We start from the raw sequence: 24,289 nt of genomic DNA, 5'->3' as shown, positions 1-24,289 counted from the left end.
AATGCTGCATCGATCGCCGGGGCTGCACGGGAAGCTGTAAATTCGAATTTTAAACAAGCACCGTGCTAATGATATTAGTATAATAATTATTACCGCGCCCGTGTGCGATACGCATTGAGCTGCAAGTATTTGTGGGAATGGCATTTTCATTAATCGGATTCGACTGGATCGCGCATTTTTTTCGCAATGTTAAATTTAATTTTTTATGCGACATAAAGCAAAGTGATTTAAAAGCAATAATAAATTTTAAAAATAAAAAATTAAATTAAAATCCTATAAGAGAGAAAATGTGAATTTGTGAAATATCAATAAATATATAAATCACAACTAAATCTGACTTTGGTTCGATCGTCGAAAAATAAATAAAGTGAGATAAAATCGTAATTTCTCTCCCGACAATCTATCTAAATACGAGAAAAAGTATAAAGAAAAATTGCAGACTAACAGCGCAATTTCTCTTTATAAGAAATAATAAATAAAACTATAATCATATTATATAAATGCGATTTCTAATTATCATAGTAGAAATAGGGAAATAATTTTAATGAGATGTCATAAGAGGGATTACGCAACACGCAAAATCGCACTCGTGCCGATCGATCGAATAATTGGCGTATAATGCTGATGTATTCGCGGTACTATCATACATATCTAGTTGGCATCAGACAATCTTGAAAATGATGGAAACGGTTCGGGAGTGCAAGTCGCTCGCAATGTGCGGCAACGTAATAAAGCTATTAGCGTAATGTTACGCGCAAACTTCGATGGAGTTACGTTACGTTTCGAGGAAATGCCGCGTCTCCTTCGACCCTTCCCGCCCCCCGATGAATGTACACGGCATAAACTTTAGTCCATCTTGCGAAAATTACTGATTGCTAGCGTCAAAATACACGACTACATGCATTTAATCATACCTACGAATTAAACTTGCACGTTACGAATGATTAAGAACGATGTTTAGCAGCGAGAGCTACGAGAAACTTGATTGAAATCGCGCGTGAATAGACTCGTTTTGGCGCGATATAGTAAATACGTAAATACAAAATTGCTTTTCTAAATTAATGGAGAAATTATTTTTCATTCTCCCTTTCGTTCTCTCCTTTCCCTGAATGTGTAAAATAATAATATTATAAAATAAAAATAATATAATATAATAGATTGAAAAAGAATCTAATTATCAGATAATCTACTCAGATTTTTATTCCACTTGCATTTCAGTGTTGGAAATATATTGTGCATTAAATGTAAAGGATTAAATGGTTATTGTTGGAAACGTAAAGTAAACAGGAAGCGAGTATACTGTTTAAGCAAGTTTCAACAATTCCACGAGAAACTCATCTCGTTGAGCGTAAGCAAGTAAAATGCGCTCAAGATGCCTGTGAATGCGCCTTAAGGAATCGCCGCAGGTATCAAATGCACACTGATGAAAGTAACTTGTAAGATGTGTATATGTACACGCACACACAAAAGTGCAGCATCGGCTAATACATACACACACACACACACACGTATACATAGATTTAGGCACACAAACGCATGTGCAAACACCGTTAAGACATCCCCTTGCCTGCATCGTTCAGAGATGCTACCTGCAGCAATTTAAAGATTAACGTCGCTGGAAGGAGCGATGCTTCCTTCGGTATCATTATTGTCATCGATATCATCTCTACATCTCGACATGGATAAATCTTTAAATTTGCAAAAGCACGAAACATATTTAGATTAAAATTTTAATTTCTCTTTCGAAAGAAAAGAGTGAGGGCCGGGGGGAAAAGTGCATTTATCGCATTTGTCTTTTATTATTTCTACGATCGTTTTCTTTATAAAATCGAATTACACAAAATATTCGCATTCGAGATAAACTTTCCTGACTCTGCATTAACACTCATAATGATGTGTAAATTAAGCTTAGTAAGAAGCTTATACTGGGAATACTGATAAGATGCAAGTAATTGCGGTGCTTAAAATGTAAATAGAATATCGTATATTTTATCCGCGCGTATATATTAAATAAAAAGCGCTACATTCGAATAAATAAATAATTATTAAAATATTTTAAAGTTCGTGGAAATGTTATTTATGAAATTTATTAAAACCCTATAAAAGTTTTGAAACTTGTGTAAGAAAAAAAAAAAAAATCTCCGGAGGAAAGGGTAGAAGAGCGAGTCTTGAAATTTTCGCCGATTCCCATCACATCGGAAACTTATCGAATGATTTTTTTTTTCCCCGAGATCCCCGAGATTCGACGTTTGCGCAGTGAGAGGAAGGTATTAAATTGCCAGCTCCTGTCATAATCTATCTCACCTCCGGCCGGTTAAACTTGGCTAATAATTCGCCAGATTGGCGCCGGCAGTAGGCATGCGCAACAAAAACCAATAACACTGATTCTCTCTCTCTCTCTCTCTCTTCCCCATTCCCAGTTACCCCATACAGTGGCTCGGAACCCCCTCTTTCCCCTCTCTATAGGTTCTCTTCGACACCCCCGTTGGCCTATCCCCCTGTCCCTGTTTCCCTTTCCCAGTTTCCATGCCCACGATCGCCCACTCTACCAACCGTGCCAACCACGTTGCAACGGCAACGCACCAATACCACCATGTACTGTATCATAGCAAAGCGCATACACCGAACTGCATTCGCATAAATCCATTCGAATATCTAATACTCGCCAAATGCCGGTCGTCGAAGAAAAGCAGGAATATCTGTTTTATTTTATTATCTCGACGAATGTAATTAAAGCGATAATTACAAAATAAAAATTCATAAGAGGCTACATACTTATCTAAATTAATATTTCGAGTAATAATGGAGAAGAGAAACTATTTATCTTAAAATATACAGATAATTACAAAAAAAAAAATGCTCCGAAAGCATTAAAAAAAAACTGCAATAACAGAAGCAATGATAAAAGATTACAGAAACGTACAAATGATTAGAATAATGGAAGAGGGGAGATAGGACGGCAATGTAGAGGGGGAGGGGGTGTATATTGCTGCGCGACGTTGCATCGCGGTCGAAAATCGATGACCGACATGTCCGACGAATCCGTCCAAATCTGAAGCTTCGCAACGATCGTTGCTTTGCTAATTCATCAAATCGACTCGATGAATATATTAATTGCCTTGTTGTAACACAACAGCGGCTGGCTGATGAAATTACGCGTTCACCGACCTTCTATCGACGTGCACTACTCTATTGTGCTTTCCCAATGCAAACGCAACAACATGGTTCTTGAATTGGTCGATTAATTAAATTCGCCAGACAAATCGTTCGATTAAGTGTTTCTAAAGAAATTTTTAGAATAATACAAACATCGTTTGTAAATGTTCAGTTCGAAAAATGCAAATCGTTACATTTTTTTCGACACATGTATACAAGTATTGCATGATGTAGTTTTTTTTTTCTTTTATTAGACTTGCTACATCAAAATATCAATCGATGACATTTCTTATGTAAAGCTTTTTATAAAAAAAAAAAAAAACTGAGAGTAATGGTTCTCTGTCTCATATTATTAAATCGTTCTTTTCTAAAAAAAGAAAGATATCCGTTTTTTTTCATAATATTATATCGCTATATACGAGCAAAGTATTTCAATTTTCTCGTTAATGAGGAAAGTTGTAACAATAATAATGATAATACTGGCAACTACGTCGACATTGTTGTCGTTAATGAGAAGAGCTTGGCTAATGATAATGTCGCAAGGAGGAGTATTATATAATGTTGACTTATTACCTTATATCATGTTTAATATCTCCATATTTATGTTTTTCATCTTTTATATATCAAATACAAAATTATTTTAATGGAATGAAATTAGGTATTGAATTCTGCTCTCATTACTTTCACTGTGAAAAAAAGAGAGTATGCGATTCCCTGTAATACTACTTATAATTAATGCACTACGGAAAAAAATCAAATACGCTGTTGCACTTTAATTACCGTAAAAATGAAATATCATATTAATGTAATTATTTTTCTATTTGTTATTCTTAACAGGAAGAAATAACTTTTTCGCTAATCAATATAAAATCTCTAAAAACTAAATTTTTTAGAGAGAGAGAGAGAGAGAGAGAGAGAGAGTGAGAGTGAGAGCAAGATTTTAACAATGTAGTGTATATAAAATGAATTGACAATTAACGTAATTTGCTGATACACATATATGTATATATGTGCGTATTGTATCTATTTTACTGTGCAATTAAATCAACGTGAAATACTGCTATTAATTCTAACGATTTCATTAGAGGGGATTTAATATACATAGTGCGGAATAGTTTCATTCCAATTAATTTTACTCCTGAAGCAAATAATTTAATACGTTTCTCGTGTGGAAAGCTCACAATACGAGTAATGGAATTTAATATAACGGGCTTTTTAAACATAGTGAGAAGGATACGTTTGTATAATGATACAATCGCGTAATTCAGTTTTCAAAATTCATCAAAGCGTGCCGTCCGAGCGAATGTGAATCTTAATCGCGCGATCTCTCGTTGTGTGACGGGCTTAAGGGTACATTCACCCGTCGCAGATTCTCCTCCGTCCTCCAGCGGCCGAACAACAACCGCGTGCACGCGAATTCCGCGAGTTTTATTTAGAACATCGAATTATTCTAACGTGACGAGTGCGCCCGCGCGCTCGTATAAACGGGGAATTAGAGCGCTAGAGAAAGCGCTCGACGTAAGCATATATCGGAAATCCGATAAAGAAAGGTCGTAACAAATAGCGCATTCGTATTTTCGCGTATAAACTCAATTCGGAATGAAAAATGATAAAGATTATCTTGTCTCGGAAATCTCTACTTTATAGATTAAACTTTCCTCCTTCTAATTGTACGCCGGAGATAATGACACGCGTAATTGCTTTATCGAACGAATTAGAGCGAACAAGAGTATGAGAATTTTAATTAAAATTTTGCACATCGGATAAAAATGCATACTTTCGCCTGCACCAAGCAGGCGAATTTAAAATTGCAGGAGGAGTGGGTGTGCGGTGTTCTTTGAACTATTACAAAGTAACGAGGTAGGACGCGCGCGCTATCTCTTTTCGCGTTGGTAGGAAAGTAAAATCGTTGTTGCATCTGATAAAAGCCAGGCGGGTCGCGCACGCGCGGATACACGTCCGCCCGTGTGTGTGTGTGTGTGCGCGCGCGCGCGCGCGTGTATGTATGTATGTGTGTGTGTATGTGTGCGCGCGCGCGCGCCGGTGCATTGAATACACGTAAACAAGTTCGCTGCATTCCACGCGGACTGGCTGTACCTGCTGCATGTAATCACGCTCGAATAATTAATTAGCTTATTCTGTATTACTTCAACGGAGTTAAAAACGTCTCACCGCGACTAAACTAATCGCAAAGAAATTTTTTTCATTACAACTTAAAATATTTATAAAACACAGATACAGTCCCTGCATAATTCAGCAAGATAATAAAATATTATATATATATATATATTTTTTTTATTCGAAAATTTATAATTAATATTAACGATCTTGTATAATTTAATTACTTTTCTTGTCAAGAAACATTCTCTCTGGATTTTAAACTCGGTTAACTATAGTTTCAGTAGCTTCATAATGAAAATAGTTTTGATACAACGTTGATATACTGAAATAAATTAATAATGTATATACGATACATACAAGAAAATTAATGTAACGTCACTTTTCATTAAGCTTATTTATAAGTAATTAAATTATTTTATTAAATTGTGTTAAACGTTCATAAAGAGCTTCGATCTTTTCAATATATTTTCTGATTTAAATTTAAAAATATTCGCATATTAGTGAGATTCTATATATATATATATATATATATATATATATATATATATATATGTATAAATGTTCACCGTAATTGGAGTTTCTCATGACTTTATGCAAACTAATAGCGGTTACACGAAAATCAAGTTTCACGAAACGGATTCTCGCTGAGTTTGTGCCAACTTTCGGTTGGCAACACCGTGAAATAAAAATAGAGAATGCAATGTAATCAACTTTGAATTGCAGAGTAAACAATTTCGATAAAATTTTAATTAAAAATCAAATCAATGGAATAATGTTACGAAATAATATAATATATAATATAAAATAATATAAAAGTATTACTGCAATTGGATATCGATTGCGATAATACGTAGGTATAATTATCGGCTATACAACAAGGTTCCGTTCCAATAATCAATTGTATCATGTGAATGCACCTGCACTAACACTCTTGATTCCAGATTAGTATGCATATAAATTCATTAATTATAAAATAGTGTTTATTTGAGAATTATTTTGTCGATGAAAGAATTATTGTAATTGCAAAAATATAATATTTAAAGAGTCATTAGAATATTATTAAAAAGTCATTAAAACATTTATCGTTTTTATGTAATAATGTTTCTATACAAGGTAGTAATAAATGAAAATAAAAATGAAAATACATAATTTAGGAACTTTAAGAACTTACACACGGTAAGAGAGATAAAAAAATATATATTATTTAGAATAATTAACGTATCGTGACACAATTATAGAATATTCGACTAGTACAATCAATTTATCTCATATAAAATATAAGAATTCGTAAATATTTTTCAATTTCAGAAAAAGTTTATTGTATAATCATTGGAATTTTTTAATAATCCTCTCATTTGTTATGCATCGGATAATTTTATGAAAACTCTTTTTGTGTTGCAAAAGTAACCAAAAACCGGATTGCCAGCAGCTGTTGGACAAATATTTTGCTTCTATAGTCAAGATGAAGCAAAGTCCCCCATCCCAACCGGGCTCATCAATCACGTCAATTACACACGACATGGTCGATTCGCGATAACACGCGTCTGCGCGCGTGCTTGAAAGAAAATGAAAAAGCAAAATGGATAAAGAAAAGAAGAAGGAGAAAAAAAAATGCATATAGTAAAATTAAAAAAAAAAAAAAAATCAATAAGTAATTGCGCAGTAATAGCGCTTTCAAAATGAGACAAGGGAAAAGCGCTACAATGACCCTGACTTGAGATAATGCTTTCTATCACATTGTTCGACATAATTGTCGATGAGAAAACGTTCAGTTCCTTTTGGAGTAATTACGAGGAACAAAAGGGTCAAAAGTAGCAGCCATGGGTTATGGGTTTCTATCTCGAGTTCTCTCTCTCTCTCTTATTTTTCTTTCTCCTTTTACTATCTAAATATGTATTATTCACTCCGTTGTTTTTTTTATGAAAATAAGGCTATTACGAACAATTTTTAAACTTGCACGCAAACTCAAAGACAATGACAAAGAAATACTCGCTATTAGCGTTCATAAAATTTCCATCAAAGAATAATCCATACACTCTCGGCTCTTTTTTTTTTCTCCTGTTCCTCTGTACGAATAAGAGAAACAATATTTCTTTTCGCTATAAATCGACTCGGCCATGAACTAAATGCGTAAATCGATTTCAACGGTGCGGCAAAATTTCGTTTCGTGATTTTGAATAAGAAAGAAAATATGAGAAGAATTAAGTTTACGATAAACAGAATTGTGGAAGGAATTTATCTCGCGCATTTCTATACAGCTAATAGAGAAAAGTGAAAAGAGGATGACAAAGACGGCGATTCCGAGGGCGGATACTGATTACAGTCGAGTTTGACTGCCCATTCCGAAATAATCGGCCTGCAAACAGTGAAAATGACGAGCGAAGGGGTGCGCTTAATTGACGATGTCTCAATGGAACAACAGGGCGGGGGAACGCGACGACCCCAAAAGCAACCCTAACAGTAGACGAGGGGTTAGCCGTATCCTTTCAGACCTCGAAGTGGCTTTAAGACCATACCAATATTTCACAAGTTTCGTTTGCCCGACCTTTCCTCTTACTTATGCGCCCCGGAGCGTTCAACGTATTTCCGCATATTTGAATAATGCCTCTTTCGTGATTCGCGTGATTCCTTCCATTTAATCTCGTGCATGAAAATAGTTACATCGATGCGCAATGTTACGATTATATCATCATTTTGATCGCATTAAGTTGACCGAATTAATGATACATAAGATATAACGTATATCTTCAGTGTGTATAGTTCAATATATATATATAAATATTTAAAAATATTTAAATATTCATATTAATAAAATAAATATTGAGAATATACGTACATTTTCTCTCTCTCTCTCTTTCTAAATGGAAAAAAGTCGATACATTCGGTCATCAAAATGGTGAATTTTATTCTATTAATTTTTTATAGAATATGCATCTTGAAATGGTAGTGTACTAAAATAACCTGAAGTACAGGAAAATGATAAGGCCAAAGTATCATACGACACGTCTGTTATCGACATGATGGTCGGCAAAGGAGAAATTGCTATCGTCGTAAAGTTCACGCGCGTTACAACAGTGAAATATTGATCCAATGGTTTAGCGGGTATTATTTAGATAAAGAGCTTACTTCCAAACCGCATTAATTATAAATCCATATAATTCTAAAAATAAAGTTTATAAAGTTATACCTATATAGCTTTATAGCTATAAACTGCGTTATTGGAAAAACTTAGGAGAGAGAAAAAAAAAAAACTTGTAGTACATAATCCCTTTTTTATTAAAAATATGAATTTAATGCAGTTTAGATATAAACTCTTCAAATGAGAATTAGCACAATAATTAAGTAACATCCGATTAAAGTAATATATTTGTGCTATTGTCCTACGATCATATATACAGTGTGTCTCGGTACTGGTGATACGAGCGAAAAGAAAGTAACTTTATATGGAAAAAATAAATGGAAAATGTAAAATAACAATTTATTATTTAAGGCTTCGTTTTTGGAAAAAAAAAACAACTTTAAATATTCATCAGATATGCACCAGATGTGCTATCGTGATAATATTACGAGTGTCGGGCACGTGAAGCGAAAAAATAAATTTAGTTCTCGAACTGAAAAACATAAAATTCGCTAGCAAGAATTCCAATACAAATTTATAATACGAAAGGCATAATTATGTATATTTCAACACTTCCAACAATTTTTTGAATTAATAAAACAAAGTTCTTAAAAAGTAAACACTTCTTGACTTATTATGTATCTCCAAAGTATCCCTTGGTACTAACATTGTTTGTAAACACAAATGTGTGTAAAGATATAGTGAGCTCGCTTGAGACTAGACATAGCGCGCATGTCTGACAAATATTTGAAGTCGTTTTTCTCAAAAATGAAGCCTCGTATAAAAAAATGTTATTCTACATTTTCGACTTATTTTTTCGCATAGAATCACCTGCTTCCCGTATCACCAGTTGCAAGCAACACTCCCTATATAAAAATTCGCCAAAAGTCTCGTCCTCGTTCGTTTCCAGATATTTTTAAGATAACTCACCTCTCCGTGCGTATCTCTCCTTCCGTCCGGCGTGTTCTCAGGTAAGAAATAAAGCCGTAAAGACGCCAAAGGTTGATTCGGTCCACGACTGTCCATCCACAGCAGCTGAAGCTCCCCGATGCTGACGAGATCGGCATCGCTCCACAGTTTCGTTAGGAAGAAACTGCCGAGACGAAGAACGCGGCCGTTACCTATCCTTACCGCTTTATAAAATGTGTAAGGGCCATGGCTGAAGCAAGCACCGCCCAATAACTGAAAGCATAGAAAATAAATTTATAAAAATTTATACCTCTGAATTATATTCTTTTTCAAAAGAAAAAACAAATTAAATAAATAAATAAAATAAATAGATGGAAAAAAATTAAAAATTATAAAACGTATTATGCGATGAAAAAAAAATGTTCATATAAAATATGTTCTTTCCATATAATTTCCGTGCATTACTTTTAATAATACGCTTGCGGCATATATGCTATTTAATAGTTATATATTCCCGTATTATTATAATTAGCCCATATTAATATTTAATGAGAAATGCATTTGAATATTACAACGTATTACCTTGCAATATTAATCGGGTAATAAACAAGTGGATATTTCTAAAATAAAATAAAATTAAAATTAAATGTATTAACGCGACGAAGAGCATATTTTCGTGCATAGATAATTTGAGTAATTTAATTAAAGATTATTCGATTAAAAGAGTACAGTTTATCGAAGCTGACGGAAACTCGGCTTCAAGTCGGCTTTTAAAATATCATCTCCCCGGATAGGACCACCGCGAAAGATTCGTGGCGGCGGCAGGGGATGATCCCGCAGAAAAGCGGAGGGTTACACTTCCCCAGAGAGTATTTGCAGTGCGAAGCACAAAGCACATGCACATTCGCATCGTTGCGTGTGCACACACATACGCAAGGCGGGCATAAATCGATGCAGAATGAGAAGGAATCTTTGCGTTAAAAGTGACACATGGATTTTCGACTCGTGAAACGGGCGCAATTAAAATCGATAGAGCACGACGGATGCGTGACCGCAAATAATAAAGGCTAATAATTAAAGTGCGTGTGAAAAATTAATCAATTGCCATCGATAAGAAGGAATCTCGCTCGACGAAAAGAACGCAATGTGTTTAATCTGTAATTTTCATAAAAAAAAAGAAGAAAAAACGATAAGTAAGTGATAAAAAAAAAGAGAAACTTTCACGAATGGTACATAGAAGTGACGTGGATTTTACATTGTATTCTCTCCTCGTTGCCCTAGAAAAACTATTTATTATTCAATGAGAAAAATGTTTATTATCCGGCTCCTGAAAAAAATTCCGCAAACGAAAGAGCAAACGAACCGTGCACGCGGCGCGTACAGTCCGTCGCATAATTCTCGATGGATCTTTTATTATGAACAGACGCGATTTGCGTGCGAGTCTTTTACGATTTGCTCTTGTCTCTTTTCTTCCTGCTAACATAAGATTCAAACTGTCAACATAGATCATTAGGGAAACACGCGAGAGCAGCAATACCGGTTCCATAAGGTACTCGAATGCGGGAGAATTCTCGCGCATGAATGCATGTATTTATGAATACGTCGATGTTATTCCACGCAAGTACATATCAATCAACGGAAATCACTCTGTAATTGTCGACGCGAACTCTGAAGGTAATTCGTTCCGGTTGCAATTTAAAATTCGAAAATATTCTACCAATGGAATTAATCGATCTTTTATATATATAATTTCGTCGTTTTTTACGCCAGTTTGCAAAGATGTAAATGCTATATGTCATTTTTTTTTTTGCTTCATACATTTTTCTAAAGATTCATGTGGCTACAAATGCTAAATACCGTATAGAACATAGATGAGATATTACGCGAACAGTTATAGAAAAAGAATTTGTTTTTGTAATTCAAAACACTCGATGTCGAGCCGATGAAAGAGAGAGAAAACACGATGAAAGATCCGCTCACATTTATGAGGCAGACTGTACGCAGTCTGCTGCTTTGCAGCGGAAACTTGTCCATTACTCCCTTTGCTTTATTTATCCGGGCGAAATTTCAAATGGATCGGATTTGGACGTAAAAGAGACAGGCGCGCAAAGATCGATGCTTGAGAATATTCACGTAAAATGCTCTCGACAAATTTTATTCAAGTCGATAAAATTCTTTCTTTTGATTTATTGTGTTATTTTGTAACGCGAAAGAAAGAGAGAGAGAGAGAGAGAGAGAGAGAGAGAGAGAAATAATTCGGCAATGTGTCGATTTCACGGAGAAAGATAATTCCAAAAGACTCGTTTCAAATAACAAGGTCCAAATTGTCGATTAAATGAATTCGATATTGGGTCATGTTAGTCGCACGCCCGGGTCAGCCAGTCAAAACGCTTGTCGAGAGCGAGTCTCGAGTATGCTTCGATATGCAAAATTGTCACTAAATCGCTCATTACTGCGCAGATCGACAAACGAGCGACGTCTACATCGTCTCGCGCTATCAATCGAGCCCGCGTTACATAATTGAATCAATAATGGGATCGGAACGGGCGCTCTGTCGAATGAGCACCGCTGCCATAACTATTTCCAATGTTTTAAGAGTACAGTCGCGTCCAATAGTTCGTCCAATCTGCCGACGTGCGGGCGAAAGATCAGCCGGCGAATGGTATTTATAGCAGTTAATCTCGTTTCTCCGCCACTCTGCACCGCATGCGAAACTTACTCGTCACTGATATCGCTATTGCATCTCTACCACGCTCTTTTATCAACACGGACAAGTGCATCGATGCGAGACGCGTGCACGCATTCTCCCCCTCTCCTCCCTCTCTGCACAACTATACCCACACTTACGCATGTGTACACGTGGGGAACAAATGTGTGCGAAACTTAGCTTTTGTCATTATTATTTATCGAGACGTGTCAATTATATATACCTTCTCGCAAGTCGCTAAATATTTCTCCACGCATCAACGCACAATGCCACGCATGTATTATTCATCAAACGTGCGTGCGCTTTTCCTTTCGTAAAAATATCTATCACTTCCATCGCGGATAAATATCCATGCGAGAGCCGTCATAACGCCGTCAATTTTCTCATTGTTAATTATTTCTTGATGCTAAAGAAACGGGCATGCAAAACACAAGCAAGCACAAATACAGCGCATATTTAAAATGTCACAACATTGATGAGAATTTTTTTTAGATTAAAAGAACAGCACACACACATAAATAAATAAATAAATAAATATATATACATATATATATATATATATATATATATATATATATATATAATGATGAAATCAGATATTTATATCGCATTAATGACAAATAAAAATTGTAAAGTATTTTAAGAAATTTATCCCAGAAAATATAGATTAACAATAATAATAATAATAATAAAAAGTAAATAAGACAAAGTGAACGGAATCGTTGCCTCTTCAAAAATGTAGATAACTAAAAAGTATATCGAGTATAAAGTTATCTAAGAAATTCTTGTTCGCTACTATACACATATATATTGTATATATATATATATATATATATATAACATTTGCGCAAAGATAATAGTTATCTTTCTTAATAATGCGTTATCCGTCGAGAATATACCGTAACATTACGCTCGGAACTTCTGCAGCTTTATATAATGATCGTTGTCTGTTTTCCTCTTGCAACAGAAACACTCGCTAAAACGGTCGGTGGGGAGGGGGGGGGGAAGACGAGCGAGGAGGTGAGAAGGGGAAGGAGGAGAAGGCGACGAGAGTCAGAGGGAGAGAGAGAAAAAATGCGTCACGTAACATTTTAAGGCCACTGAGTAGAATAATATATATATATATATATATATAACTTGTATATTTTTCTTTCAAGCAAATATTCATATTTTGCTCATTTGTATGAATATTAAATGCATTCACATAGAACAGAAATCATTATGATATTGATCGAATCCGTATGACATTGGCCGAATAAGAGAAAGAAAAATAAAATTCACGTAATATTTTAAAATCTGAATAAATTAATATTCGTAGCGCGTGTTTTTTGTGTATCTTTTTTTTCGAATATTTTTCTCGCATTTATAAAAATTATGAAAATAAACGTCAAAAGAACAATCTTATTTAAATAAGAATCGATTATGTCTGAAAACATGTCGCGTAGAATTTATTAAGGCCATTACGCGCGTCAACAAAACAGGCGCTCTCTCTCTCTCTCTCTCTCTCTCTCTCTCTTTCCTTGAAACCCCAACTATATCTCTCTTCTAGTTGTTTGAAATACAAAAATGCGTGTTAAAGAAAAATCAAGCGAACAAAATTAATCAAACATACGAATAACCCACAACAGTAAATATTATACATATTCAAAGATTCATTGTTATGCTGATGCATTCGTCGATTAGAAGATATGAAAATGCTGAACAGTGTCGCCGTATCACTTACGCAGCACTTCATTCTACATGCGACATTGTATTCATTAAACATGCAAAAAGAAGGGGGCGGATGGCGAAGAGAGTAGAAAGGCGGTGAACGAGATCGTGCGCGAAATTAGTAAATGCAAACGACTAGAATAATGGAAATAAATCACTGCTGATAACTCTTAATAATACTGTACTAATGATTTTTATGTAACAGCTCGTATTGCTGGAAATATAACGAACATCATACATCGGAATCGTCTAATTATCGAGAGAAGACACGATGAATATAAGCGCCGGTAATTAAAATATTTTTATCGGCGCGGGCATTAAGAAGGAATAAATAAAATCACGCGACACTAATTACAAATTGCAATCGCAGCACTATATATCACGATCCCGTATCTCGGAAGGCGCTCCGCCGCGAAAATCGAAAAAAATTGTCGAATATCGTAAAAAGATTTAATACATCCCACACGTCGACTGACATTTGAGATGCTCGTGATTGCGAAACGCAACGTTTGCATTATATAATTAACCTTTCTCAACGTGCGCGAATCGGATGATAGCTTCGTTCATATCTCGAGTAAAAAGATCTCGCACGCGCTCGGCGGGTCAGTGAGGAAAAAACGCGGCCGCGCACCCAAGGGATCGAAAAAAGGACGGGATATAGGGCAATGCACCCCATCCCTCCGCTCATCACCCCTCTCGCCCTTCCCCTAACCCCGGTCATTGTATACCCTCGCTGCGTGTAATCGCATATATACGAAGCTGTCCGCCGCCAAGCCACCGTCCCTCTCGATCTCCCTTTTCCATTTTCCCTCCTTGTTACTGTGTCTATATTCCTGCCCATCTGTCTCTCTTTCCGATGATATTCCTCTAGAACCTATCGCGCTGTCTCGCTCGTGCTCGCTACCTCACCGCCTTTTCTCTATTCCTCTAACAGCGAATGAGTTTTACTAACCGCTTTAAAGCGTCCATCACACATTGTATGAATCACCGCGGTCAGAAGATTAAGAAACACTCAAAGACTCAATGACGTTGTGCTGCTAATAATAAGAATCCAACAAACAGAAAGCGAATGAGCTGATGTTCGATATGACAATTCTATTATTCGTTTATTTTCTATCATAACGCGCGTGAAAGAAGTTAATATTTTTTCAAACACTTCAGTTTTGTAATTCCCCTAAATTCTGCTAAATGTAAGATGATAAGATGTGTCGCAACGAAATAAAAATATGAGCCATTAATTACACATTGATTAGATATGCAGCCGTATTTTTATGACATCGAAATTAAGTATCCTTACTAATGCGAACAATATTTCATCGAGGATATAATATTTTATTTACGTTTACGCATCCGTCCGAATTAAATTACGTCTCATAAATTAATATAACGAGTCGAAAGATAAGCTAGAATGCGCGATGCGCTCCACTTTTGTCTCATTTTCCAAAATGAAGATGGTAGATATATCTCAACGCCAGTTTTTAATTAAAAACTTCCGCGAACTGTATGGTGTGAGCGTACCTTTAACCCGCGTTGCACGTGCACACACGTCAACGCGGAGGGTCCCGTACGTGTTCCCCTCTCGTGCGGTGGTCGTCGCGTGTATACGTGAGAGAGCAAGAATAACACACACGCGCACAGCTAGCCGACCTAATGTACATGGAATTTGACTCAGGTACGTCACGCATACAGACGCAGGCGAATCAACGGATAGGCACACTTGACTCATCAATGCGTATCACCTCACAAAGCCGCTCGTGCGCGGGCGCGGACATTTAAAGATCTCATTTCGGCGAATGCGCTGCCGTACATCGTGTGTCGAAAATGAAATTTAACAATATATAAAGGATAGTTTTGTGAATAAATATCCCTCTCCCCTCGCTCTACATTTTTGCTTATCTATATTTGTTATCGATCTATATCTTATCCCTTGTGCGTGCTACGAATCAATTACACGCGGTCGAACGATGTTCTGCAAAGAAACCCTACATTACATATTCCGAGCAAGTAAGGCACATATGAAGAAGATAGGGAGCGAATGCAGCAAGCATAATACGGTATTAATAATAAATGTAACACATGTTTGTGGAAAATGTATGCGTCTATCGCGCGGAAATTTGAATAAATATTATATTTAAATTCACACAAAGAGAATTAAATTAAATTTCGTAAATTTGTATGCTGTGGATATGCAAAATTGTGTAATGGTTCAAAAGATTTTCATAAAAAATTAATGATTCACATTTTTTCTCTCCGGTTACATCCACAGCTACTTCAAACTACATATTGTAAGAACCTAGTATATCCAGAAATCGATTGTGTGAAGCCAGCAAACACATTTCGTCAATGTATATTTTATCGGAACGTGTGTGTGTCTGGTTCTTGTTTCAATCGATAAGCCAAATTATTCACTGAACGCGCTGCATGATAAATAAGTCATTTATCGATAACAAATTGACTCTCGTATTTCCGTCTTTGAATTGGAAAAGTAAACAAAGATAGAATGCAAACACTAGAAGAAGTAATCGTTTCGAGACAAAATGAAATATAGATAAAAAACATTGATAAAAAACAAAGTTATTAGGTAATATATATATATATATATATATATATATATATATATATATATTTCCATTTCATATTATAGTTCAAGATCAGTTAGGATTGTTAAAATGAGCGCGACTGAAAACTGATTCGTTGAAGACTGCCAGGGATGTGTGAACACTCGCACGCATCAAGAGAGTATTGGATGTTTCAAATTTCCCCACACTTGTTTTACAGATTTTTTAATTTAGAATGTAAAAATATTAAATGTCATATTCTTATACAATTTTTTGTATACCTTTAAGACAAATCTTCGAATAAATATTTTGTTAAAGCAAAATCCGCTCAATATAATTAAGATTTTTATATATGTTTTCTATTTGAAAGTTTAATTTTCTATAAAAAAAAGGTCATTTCTTTCTATAAAAAATTTTCAACTTTATGATATAATTTTTTTTATCAATAAATTATATATTTAAATAATCTTGTCAATCTACGCCTATATTATCTCTTCTATAATAATTTTAATCAAATAATTGAATTATATATATATATATATTAATATTTAATTAAATATATGAAAGAGATATCAATAGAGATAAAGAAAATTATTAAATTTTACAAATTGAAAATATTTTCATTTTGTTCTACATCAAAGAGTTAAAGAAAGATTTATTGAAAAATGCTCAAAGGTTTCACGCATGAAAAAAAAAAAGAAAAAGAAAACAGAACGCGCGAGACTCGGTATATATCGTGCCTTTCAAAAGCACGCGTTGCGCTCGTACTGTTCGTTTTCTTGCCGACCATATAGTCGTCCCTCTTCCTGCCTCCTTTCCTTCCGTTCTTTCTCGTTTCCCCGCTAAAGCCCCTTGGCATCGTTCTCATCGAGTTATTATTACACAGCATAGGGTCACTATCGTCGTTACTCCCGCGGAAGGTTCTCATTCGTGAGAGACGCATCGTGTCGATCGGCAATAAAAGATATCCGGACTTTGGTAAATAAATCGGTCCGTTCCACCCCTTTCTCCTCGCGCACAAGAGAGAGAGAGAGAGAGAGAGAGAGAGAGAGAAATCTTCATCTTGCAGATCAAAAGTCACCTTGACGACGGCATCAAAAATAAAACCGGTTCTTGAGATATACGAAATTGGGTTCCTATTTTGATCAAAGAGTTCTTAATCAATGTTTATTTCCACATTTATCAGGTACGAGAAAAATGCAATATCATTACGTAGCATTATCAGGACGTAGATTACCGTCTGTTGATTATCTTGCTATACTTAGACGACGATATATATGATAAACAGGTTTAATAAGCTTCTCAACGAACTAGTTTAAATATATATATATAATTGCACACGAGCAGGAAAATATTATCCATTACGAAAAAAATTAATTACTTTGCTCCCAAAAAAAAGAATTCACGCTTTTTCAATTTATTTGTCGCAAATGCATTTTATATTAAATTTTTTTCCTCGTTTGCAGGCGAAAATAACATTTCATAAAATATCATTTTATAATATTTTGGAAAATTGTTGTTGCGTTTCCAATTTGCATGTTCTTTATATACGTTCGCACTTGTAAAATATTTAATAAAAGAGGACAAACAGCATTTCATTTACGTAACACTCACTTTAACGATATTACACGCGATAGTGTTTGCAGCGAGTATGAATAAACTAAACAATTAACGCAATTCAGAAAAAAATTTTTTTTTTTTTTTTTACGAAAAAAATTAATCAAAGCCAATGTATTTGCCTCGATATACGTATATAAATACGTATATCAAAATTTAAAAATATCACACAGAAAGTTTATAAAACAAAGTAATAAACTCACACAAAAAAAAAAAAACAAGAGATTATATAAATTTGTGAAATTTGTGAAAAAAGAGTATATAAATTTGTGAAAAATAATTTGAGTCCTCTTTGACGCGGTGATAATTATGGAAACATATAAAAACATATATTATAAACATTTACCGGAATCTAACCGATATCGCGCTCCCTCGCATCTTTCTTGGAATTTTTGAATAATTTCCAACGTGCGGACCAAGGTTTCATATTTCCGGATCGAGAGATTTTTCAAATCGCATATGGTAACCATCGATGTGTCAAAGCGGCTTCGTCATGCCGGCTTCGCGAGTATGTAAATCGCGAATTACTGTTTTCATTAAAGTTTACAATGTCACGTGAGTGACCTACGCCTACGAAACTAATTACAGAGCGGAATTTAAAAAATTATACAATTTTCTCCATTGTGGCAGCGGCAGCAACGGGGAGAAAAGGAGAGAGAGAAAGAGAGAGAATAATGCTTTAATAATGCCAGTGCGACATTAGCCGCGCGAAATTGTCAACACTGAAGATCGTAACGAAAGGATTTTATGGTTCGCTTGCGTACATTCCGATCTTATGTGTAACGAAAATAAGATACCAAGTGCAGATGCGCGCCAAAATAACAAGATTCATGATTAGGATGCGTTTCATTCATGATTATCGAGCATTGATTGAGATCGGTGAAATATTTCGTTGATTTTAAATATTGTAAAAACGAAAAAAAAATCAGCGTCAGTGATGTGTTAACGCAAAACCAACAAAAAATTTAAAATAAAGTATAGATTATTATTGCGCGTCAGAAAGAATCAAAATCTGAAATTATAATAGTTTTAATCCCTACTACCGAAAATATATATATTTATATATTATACATATATATATATATATATATATATATATATATATAAAATAATATAATAAATATAATAATATAATATAATATATAATATAATATATAATAAATAATATAATATATAATAAAATAATATAATATATAATAAAATAATATAATATGTAATTATATAATATAATTCCTACTACTAATATATATATATATATATATATATATATATATATATATATATATATATGGCGCTATCTCATCCGAGTCATTTTTGCATTTACATGCAGTTTCGCGCCGATAATGCAACGCGCTATTGCAGTCACGATTTCCCAATCGCGCACGGTCGGGGAAGTGAATGTGCGGAGAAAGGAGGAGGGATGTGTATTGTCGGTTTATATACTGTGTGTGCGTGTGTGTACGAGGAGCAATGGGAAGGAGAAGGGGTGCAGAGGGAGTATATCGTACGCGAACCACGCATGCGCATATATACACAGAGACACGCACAATATGTGTTATAGATCCGATATCGCATTATTATTAAATTCTAACGTAAAGAATGAAAAAACATTATTGAACGCGGGGGACCGAGCGTGTTCGAGACTGGCCGCAAAATTCTTCTTTATGACGCGTAATTGCAAAATTAGATCAGACCGTGTCGCTCGTTCGCGCCGCAAAAATTAACAAGTCGATATATATACACGACGAATTGTAATCGCTATTGGGAAATTTTCAGAAGCAGGAGAGATAAAGAGAGAGAGAGAGAAAGAAATCATTATTTTCTCTTCATTTTTCTCCCTCGACTCGCTCTCTCGCGAGTCTTCGTGTATAAAAAAACGCGCGTGTAAACTTAATGCGTTTGAGAATTTTATAAAATTAAAATACGCTTAACTCAAATCGTAAGCCTCGACTTAAATTAATCTGTAATATTAATAGTAATGCTGTTGAATAATACTCGCGAAATAATGTTACTACATAATTTAAAAGAAAGAGAGAGGCAGAAACTTATAAAAAAAAATACGTTAAAGAAATGTAATTTTTTATACTTATTTAATGTGCATTTTAGTAATTTTATTTGCTGCGCCGTTTAATTTATATTATACTTCGTTATTTTTCATTCTGTTTCTCCGTGAAGAGATTAATCTCGTCCCGCGCCATCGCCGCACCCCGCAACCCCTTTCCCTCCCTCCCTCGTGGAGGAGGGAAAGGGGAGAATCGTTCCCCCTTCCTCGTCCCTCTTCACGGTCCAGATCGACTCTTTCCGAGCATCTTTCCTCTCACCTACCCGCTCCATCGACTGGATTCAATTCACTTTTCTCCAAAGAGTAACTCTCGCTAGGCGACTTCTCGCTTCGTTTATTTACTTCTTCCGGCTCGTGCTACGCGTTTCCGAATATGAGCAAATTCGCGTTTCAATAATAACGAAGATTGCGATATTAAAATCCACGATAATCTAAAGTATATTTCCTAAAATATACGCGTATTGTAAGTGTTTGTATTATGGGAGTTTGTTTCTCTCTATTTCTACGTTTTCTGTATTTTTTCCGAATTTAAATATATAAAAATAAAAAATAAAAATAAAATTATTTTTACATATTAATATATAAAAAAAAAAATTAAAAAATTGATGTTTTAAATAATTCAACATATAAATTTATAAAATATAAAAAATGTATTCTACATATATTCCAATAAATGTGGATATTTATGAATGAGAGAGAGAAAGGTAGTGTGTGTGTGTGTGTGTGTGTGTATGTGTGTGTCACACACACACACACACATCTATACATTTGTATAGAATGTAGTTTGAAAATTTTGATAAAGATTATAAAGATAGCATTGTATATATACGTAAAATTTCGAAATAAAAACTGAATTTTGAAAAAAAAAAATGATATTTTTTTTTGGTAGAGAATGTCTCAGAAAGAAAGTGTAGAGAAAGAAAAGTTTGTGTGTATGTATTGTGAACAGAAAAGAAACAAAGAGAAGAGAAAATGCGGATACGAAGGGACCGTCAGAGACAAAAAGCTGTTCTATATACGGTGGCTATATGTACACGCATTCTAGACGACACCCTAGGGACACCCGCGTTAAATAAACTGACATTCAAAAAGCAAACGGTTTGACATCTCTAAGGTGGGACGCACGTGCGTGCAAAAATCACGAATCTCTGTAAAAAGGATATTTCTGTATATGTATCGATAACAAATTTCGAGCATAATTTAAAGAGATGTACAAAGGGAATTCCTAATGTCGCGAAAGCGTATATATGTATTCGGCATTAGTAGATGATCAGACCTTCTAATTAAGCCCACGCTGCTTATGTCTTTCATACATCTATAACCAACGGAAAGATAAGGATATTTGTGCAACGACTTAACATATTCTCCAGCCAGCGCTGTACAAATACGCGAAGTATGCCGAATGCATTTTGTTCCGCCGATTGTCAACGTCGATGAATGCATTCGGGGAATCGGCGGGATAGTATGTACACCCAGTTTCTATTAAGCCGAAGAAATAACGTGAGTTATACACCCGCGACCTCTTCGCCCTTTCTCCATGAATATTATGGCGACGCGAGAGCGGAGGAGAGCGATTTCCCCCGCCTTGTAGAGATGTATATATGCCGATTGTATCTCGTCGCGTCGCGCAAACGGCGCGCACGCGCGCCGCATTTACGGAACGTATGCACGCGTGCATACGCGTAAGAGAGTCGGAGTAGCGTACGTAAATATGTGCACGTGTGTGCGCGACATATCTCGCGCGAAGAAAGAGAAACAGTTAATGTTTATATTACATTTCGCAAAAGCGACGCGATCGATAAAAACCTCCCCACCTTCCCTCCCCCCCCCCCCCATCACTCTCTTCGAGAATTGCGTATTATTTTTCAGAGTAGTTCAATTTACCATTCTCTTACTCTCTCTCTCTCTCTCGCTCCCTCCTTTCTTCTTCCTTTTTTAATAATAAACGACAGATATTTTATCACATACTTTTTTGTTTGCTCATCGTTTCGCCGAGTCTCGCATCGAAGATAGGAGGAGTAGGCGATCGATAGAACGCGCGTGAATGGCGGATAGGAATTTTCGGAGGCACGCAATAACGCAATGCGATCGAACGTTTTATTATCTCGAAAATACAAATCGTTGCTTATTCCGCAGACTGAAATCATTATCATAACTTGTCATAAACGCAAATATGTTATCGGTTATCTGGTTTATCCGGTACATTCGGAGATAGACAAATACTTTTTTTTATGATAATTAAATAATACGGTGAAAAATATAAATATCGTTATCAAAAGTATTAAAGTATATTGATTTCATCATCGCTTTCAGCATCGAAAATTCCTTTTCGCGACAACGTACGTGATTAAAAATCTACGAAAAAATAACAAATTGCTTTTACGATTCTATAAATCAGTATTATTATAAATCACGGCAAAGATAAGTATCAGATAGATTCCCATCGTATATTTTATCGTTATAATATTGTTCGATATAATATTAAAAAAATGTTGAAAACGTAGTATCGCAATGTATATCATGTTATCATTATTTGAAAAAAAAAAAAAAAAAAAGAAAAAGATTTTCTTACATCAACAAGAATATATATTCTCAATTTATGACGTCAAATCCGATAAACTGGCTGTCTAGTATTACGCGCACGTTTTTACTCAAATATCGTTTCTTCGTACAGTGTTTGTATACATATTATTGATACCAAAGCATCAATGTTTCCAAGATCACGAAGGAAAACACGAAGTTACGTCACTGCCGATAGTCGATCATATAAACGCAATTACAATCCATCTGCAGATTCAAAAATGACGTGTGAATATTATAAAAATTTGATTTTATTTCTCGGAGAAAATCTATTATTTAAAAATATATATCGTGATAAAGAGCGTGCATTACAATCGGCATATAACCCGTCGTTTAAATAAAACCGGTTTCTCACGAAGACGGAAGAGTGAGAATCGAGGAGAAAAGTTCGCGGTCAAACATTGCCGTGGCATCGTCCTGGGATTCGTCTTCCCTGAATTATTTGTTAAAGATCTCGACGTGCGAATTCCGAATTTACTAACAAAATACCGGCAATGAAAGATATAAAAGAAGCAAAGACACACATGTATACAATTCTGGCAGGCAGTCTGCCTTTTCGGAGAAACTTGGTACGATAATAGAATGCATTTTCCATTTGTCCAATTCCCAACAGTAATTACATCGGGCCTTTCTATCGGCTTTGCCACCGTGTGTTACCTCCGTCCTCTCATCCCCTTCCGTTCTCACTATGCACTCTCGTCCCGCCTCCATCCCGAGCATCGTCATCAAAGCAAAAATTGCTTCTGCACACGTTTACAGCGAATTCTCGCATTTAGCTTGCTTACGAGACTTCTTGCAAAAATATAGATTTCTTTCAAATGCGCATTAAAAAAAAAAAAAAAATTACATTCTCGAAACTTGCTTCCATCATTTCGACATTTAATTAAATACGCGGGACCGATAGCATATACGACATTAAACGAGAACTGCGAAATGAAAATTTAATGAAGATTAATACGACAGAGATACTGTTTAACAAGCAAGTAACACGGAAGTAACAGTTTGGTCGTTGCGCGGTGTATCGATTTTAGTGGCACGCGCGTGGGGCTCGTCTTCGTCGATTCTTCCCCCGCAAATGAAATGCTTTTAAACAATTTTCCCACTTGACCCAATTCGGTGGGGCTTCAAGCAATTCTTTACGCAGAAGAAACGCTTTGGAAATGAATAAGAAAAATAGCGAGACGGATAGAATCGAGGCATTGTCGCGATTACAATGCACGGTCGGTCGACTGTAGAGTAATTTTGTAATTGTATGCAAATCCGGGAAGCTTGAAATTATTCAATCCAGCTGCACGAAGTCTCGGTGGGCTTCGTTTCCATAATTATATTAACAAGATAGACAAAGCTGTTCTAAACAATTTATTCAATCATTTTGTAGCGGATGATTGAAAAATCTTGCAATTACGTAACGTGATAAATATTCAGCAAAAATATATTTTCGTGTCGATCAATAACAACTTCGTAAAAGCGTTGCAATTCATTTAATGCGATATAAAAAATTATCGCACACGAATAGCATTTTTCCAGGGAATATATGTGCTTTAAATTATTCAAACAAATTATTTCGCTTGTATTGCAACAGATACTATGTACATGTATTTATTTTAAAATATTATACATTTATTTTTTATTTTATTTTTCTCAAAAGATTTTATTCCTTTTTTATGTGTATAATTCTTAGAATTATAAATGGTTTCAGTTTTTCTGCAGTAAAGATAATCTTTTAATGGATGTATGTTGTGTGTGACTGT

At 35.2% G+C, this 24,289-nt stretch overlaps 1 protein-coding gene across 2 annotated transcripts in view; it reads right to left on the bottom strand.

Annotated features, from left to right (window-relative positions):
* LOC126850231 (serine/threonine-protein kinase pakG-like) overlaps nucleotides 1-24,289 on the bottom strand; it is a 124,639-nt gene that overhangs the window by 89,918 nt on the left and 10,432 nt on the right. For both annotated transcript variants that reach the window (XM_050592990.1, XM_050592991.1), the window contains exon 2: nucleotides 9,326-9,577. In XM_050592990.1, the coding sequence (XP_050448947.1) occupies nucleotides 9,326-9,577 (252 nt within the window). The remainder of the gene's footprint in view (nucleotides 1-9,325; nucleotides 9,578-24,289) is intronic.

Source organism: Cataglyphis hispanica, chromosome 6 (assembly GCF_021464435.1).
Source record: "Cataglyphis hispanica isolate Lineage 1 chromosome 6, ULB_Chis1_1.0, whole genome shotgun sequence".
NCBI classification, from domain to species: Eukaryota; Metazoa; Arthropoda; class Insecta; order Hymenoptera; family Formicidae; genus Cataglyphis; species Cataglyphis hispanica.
Note: the sequence above shows the minus strand (reverse complement) of the source record. Positions and strands in the feature narration are given on the sequence as shown.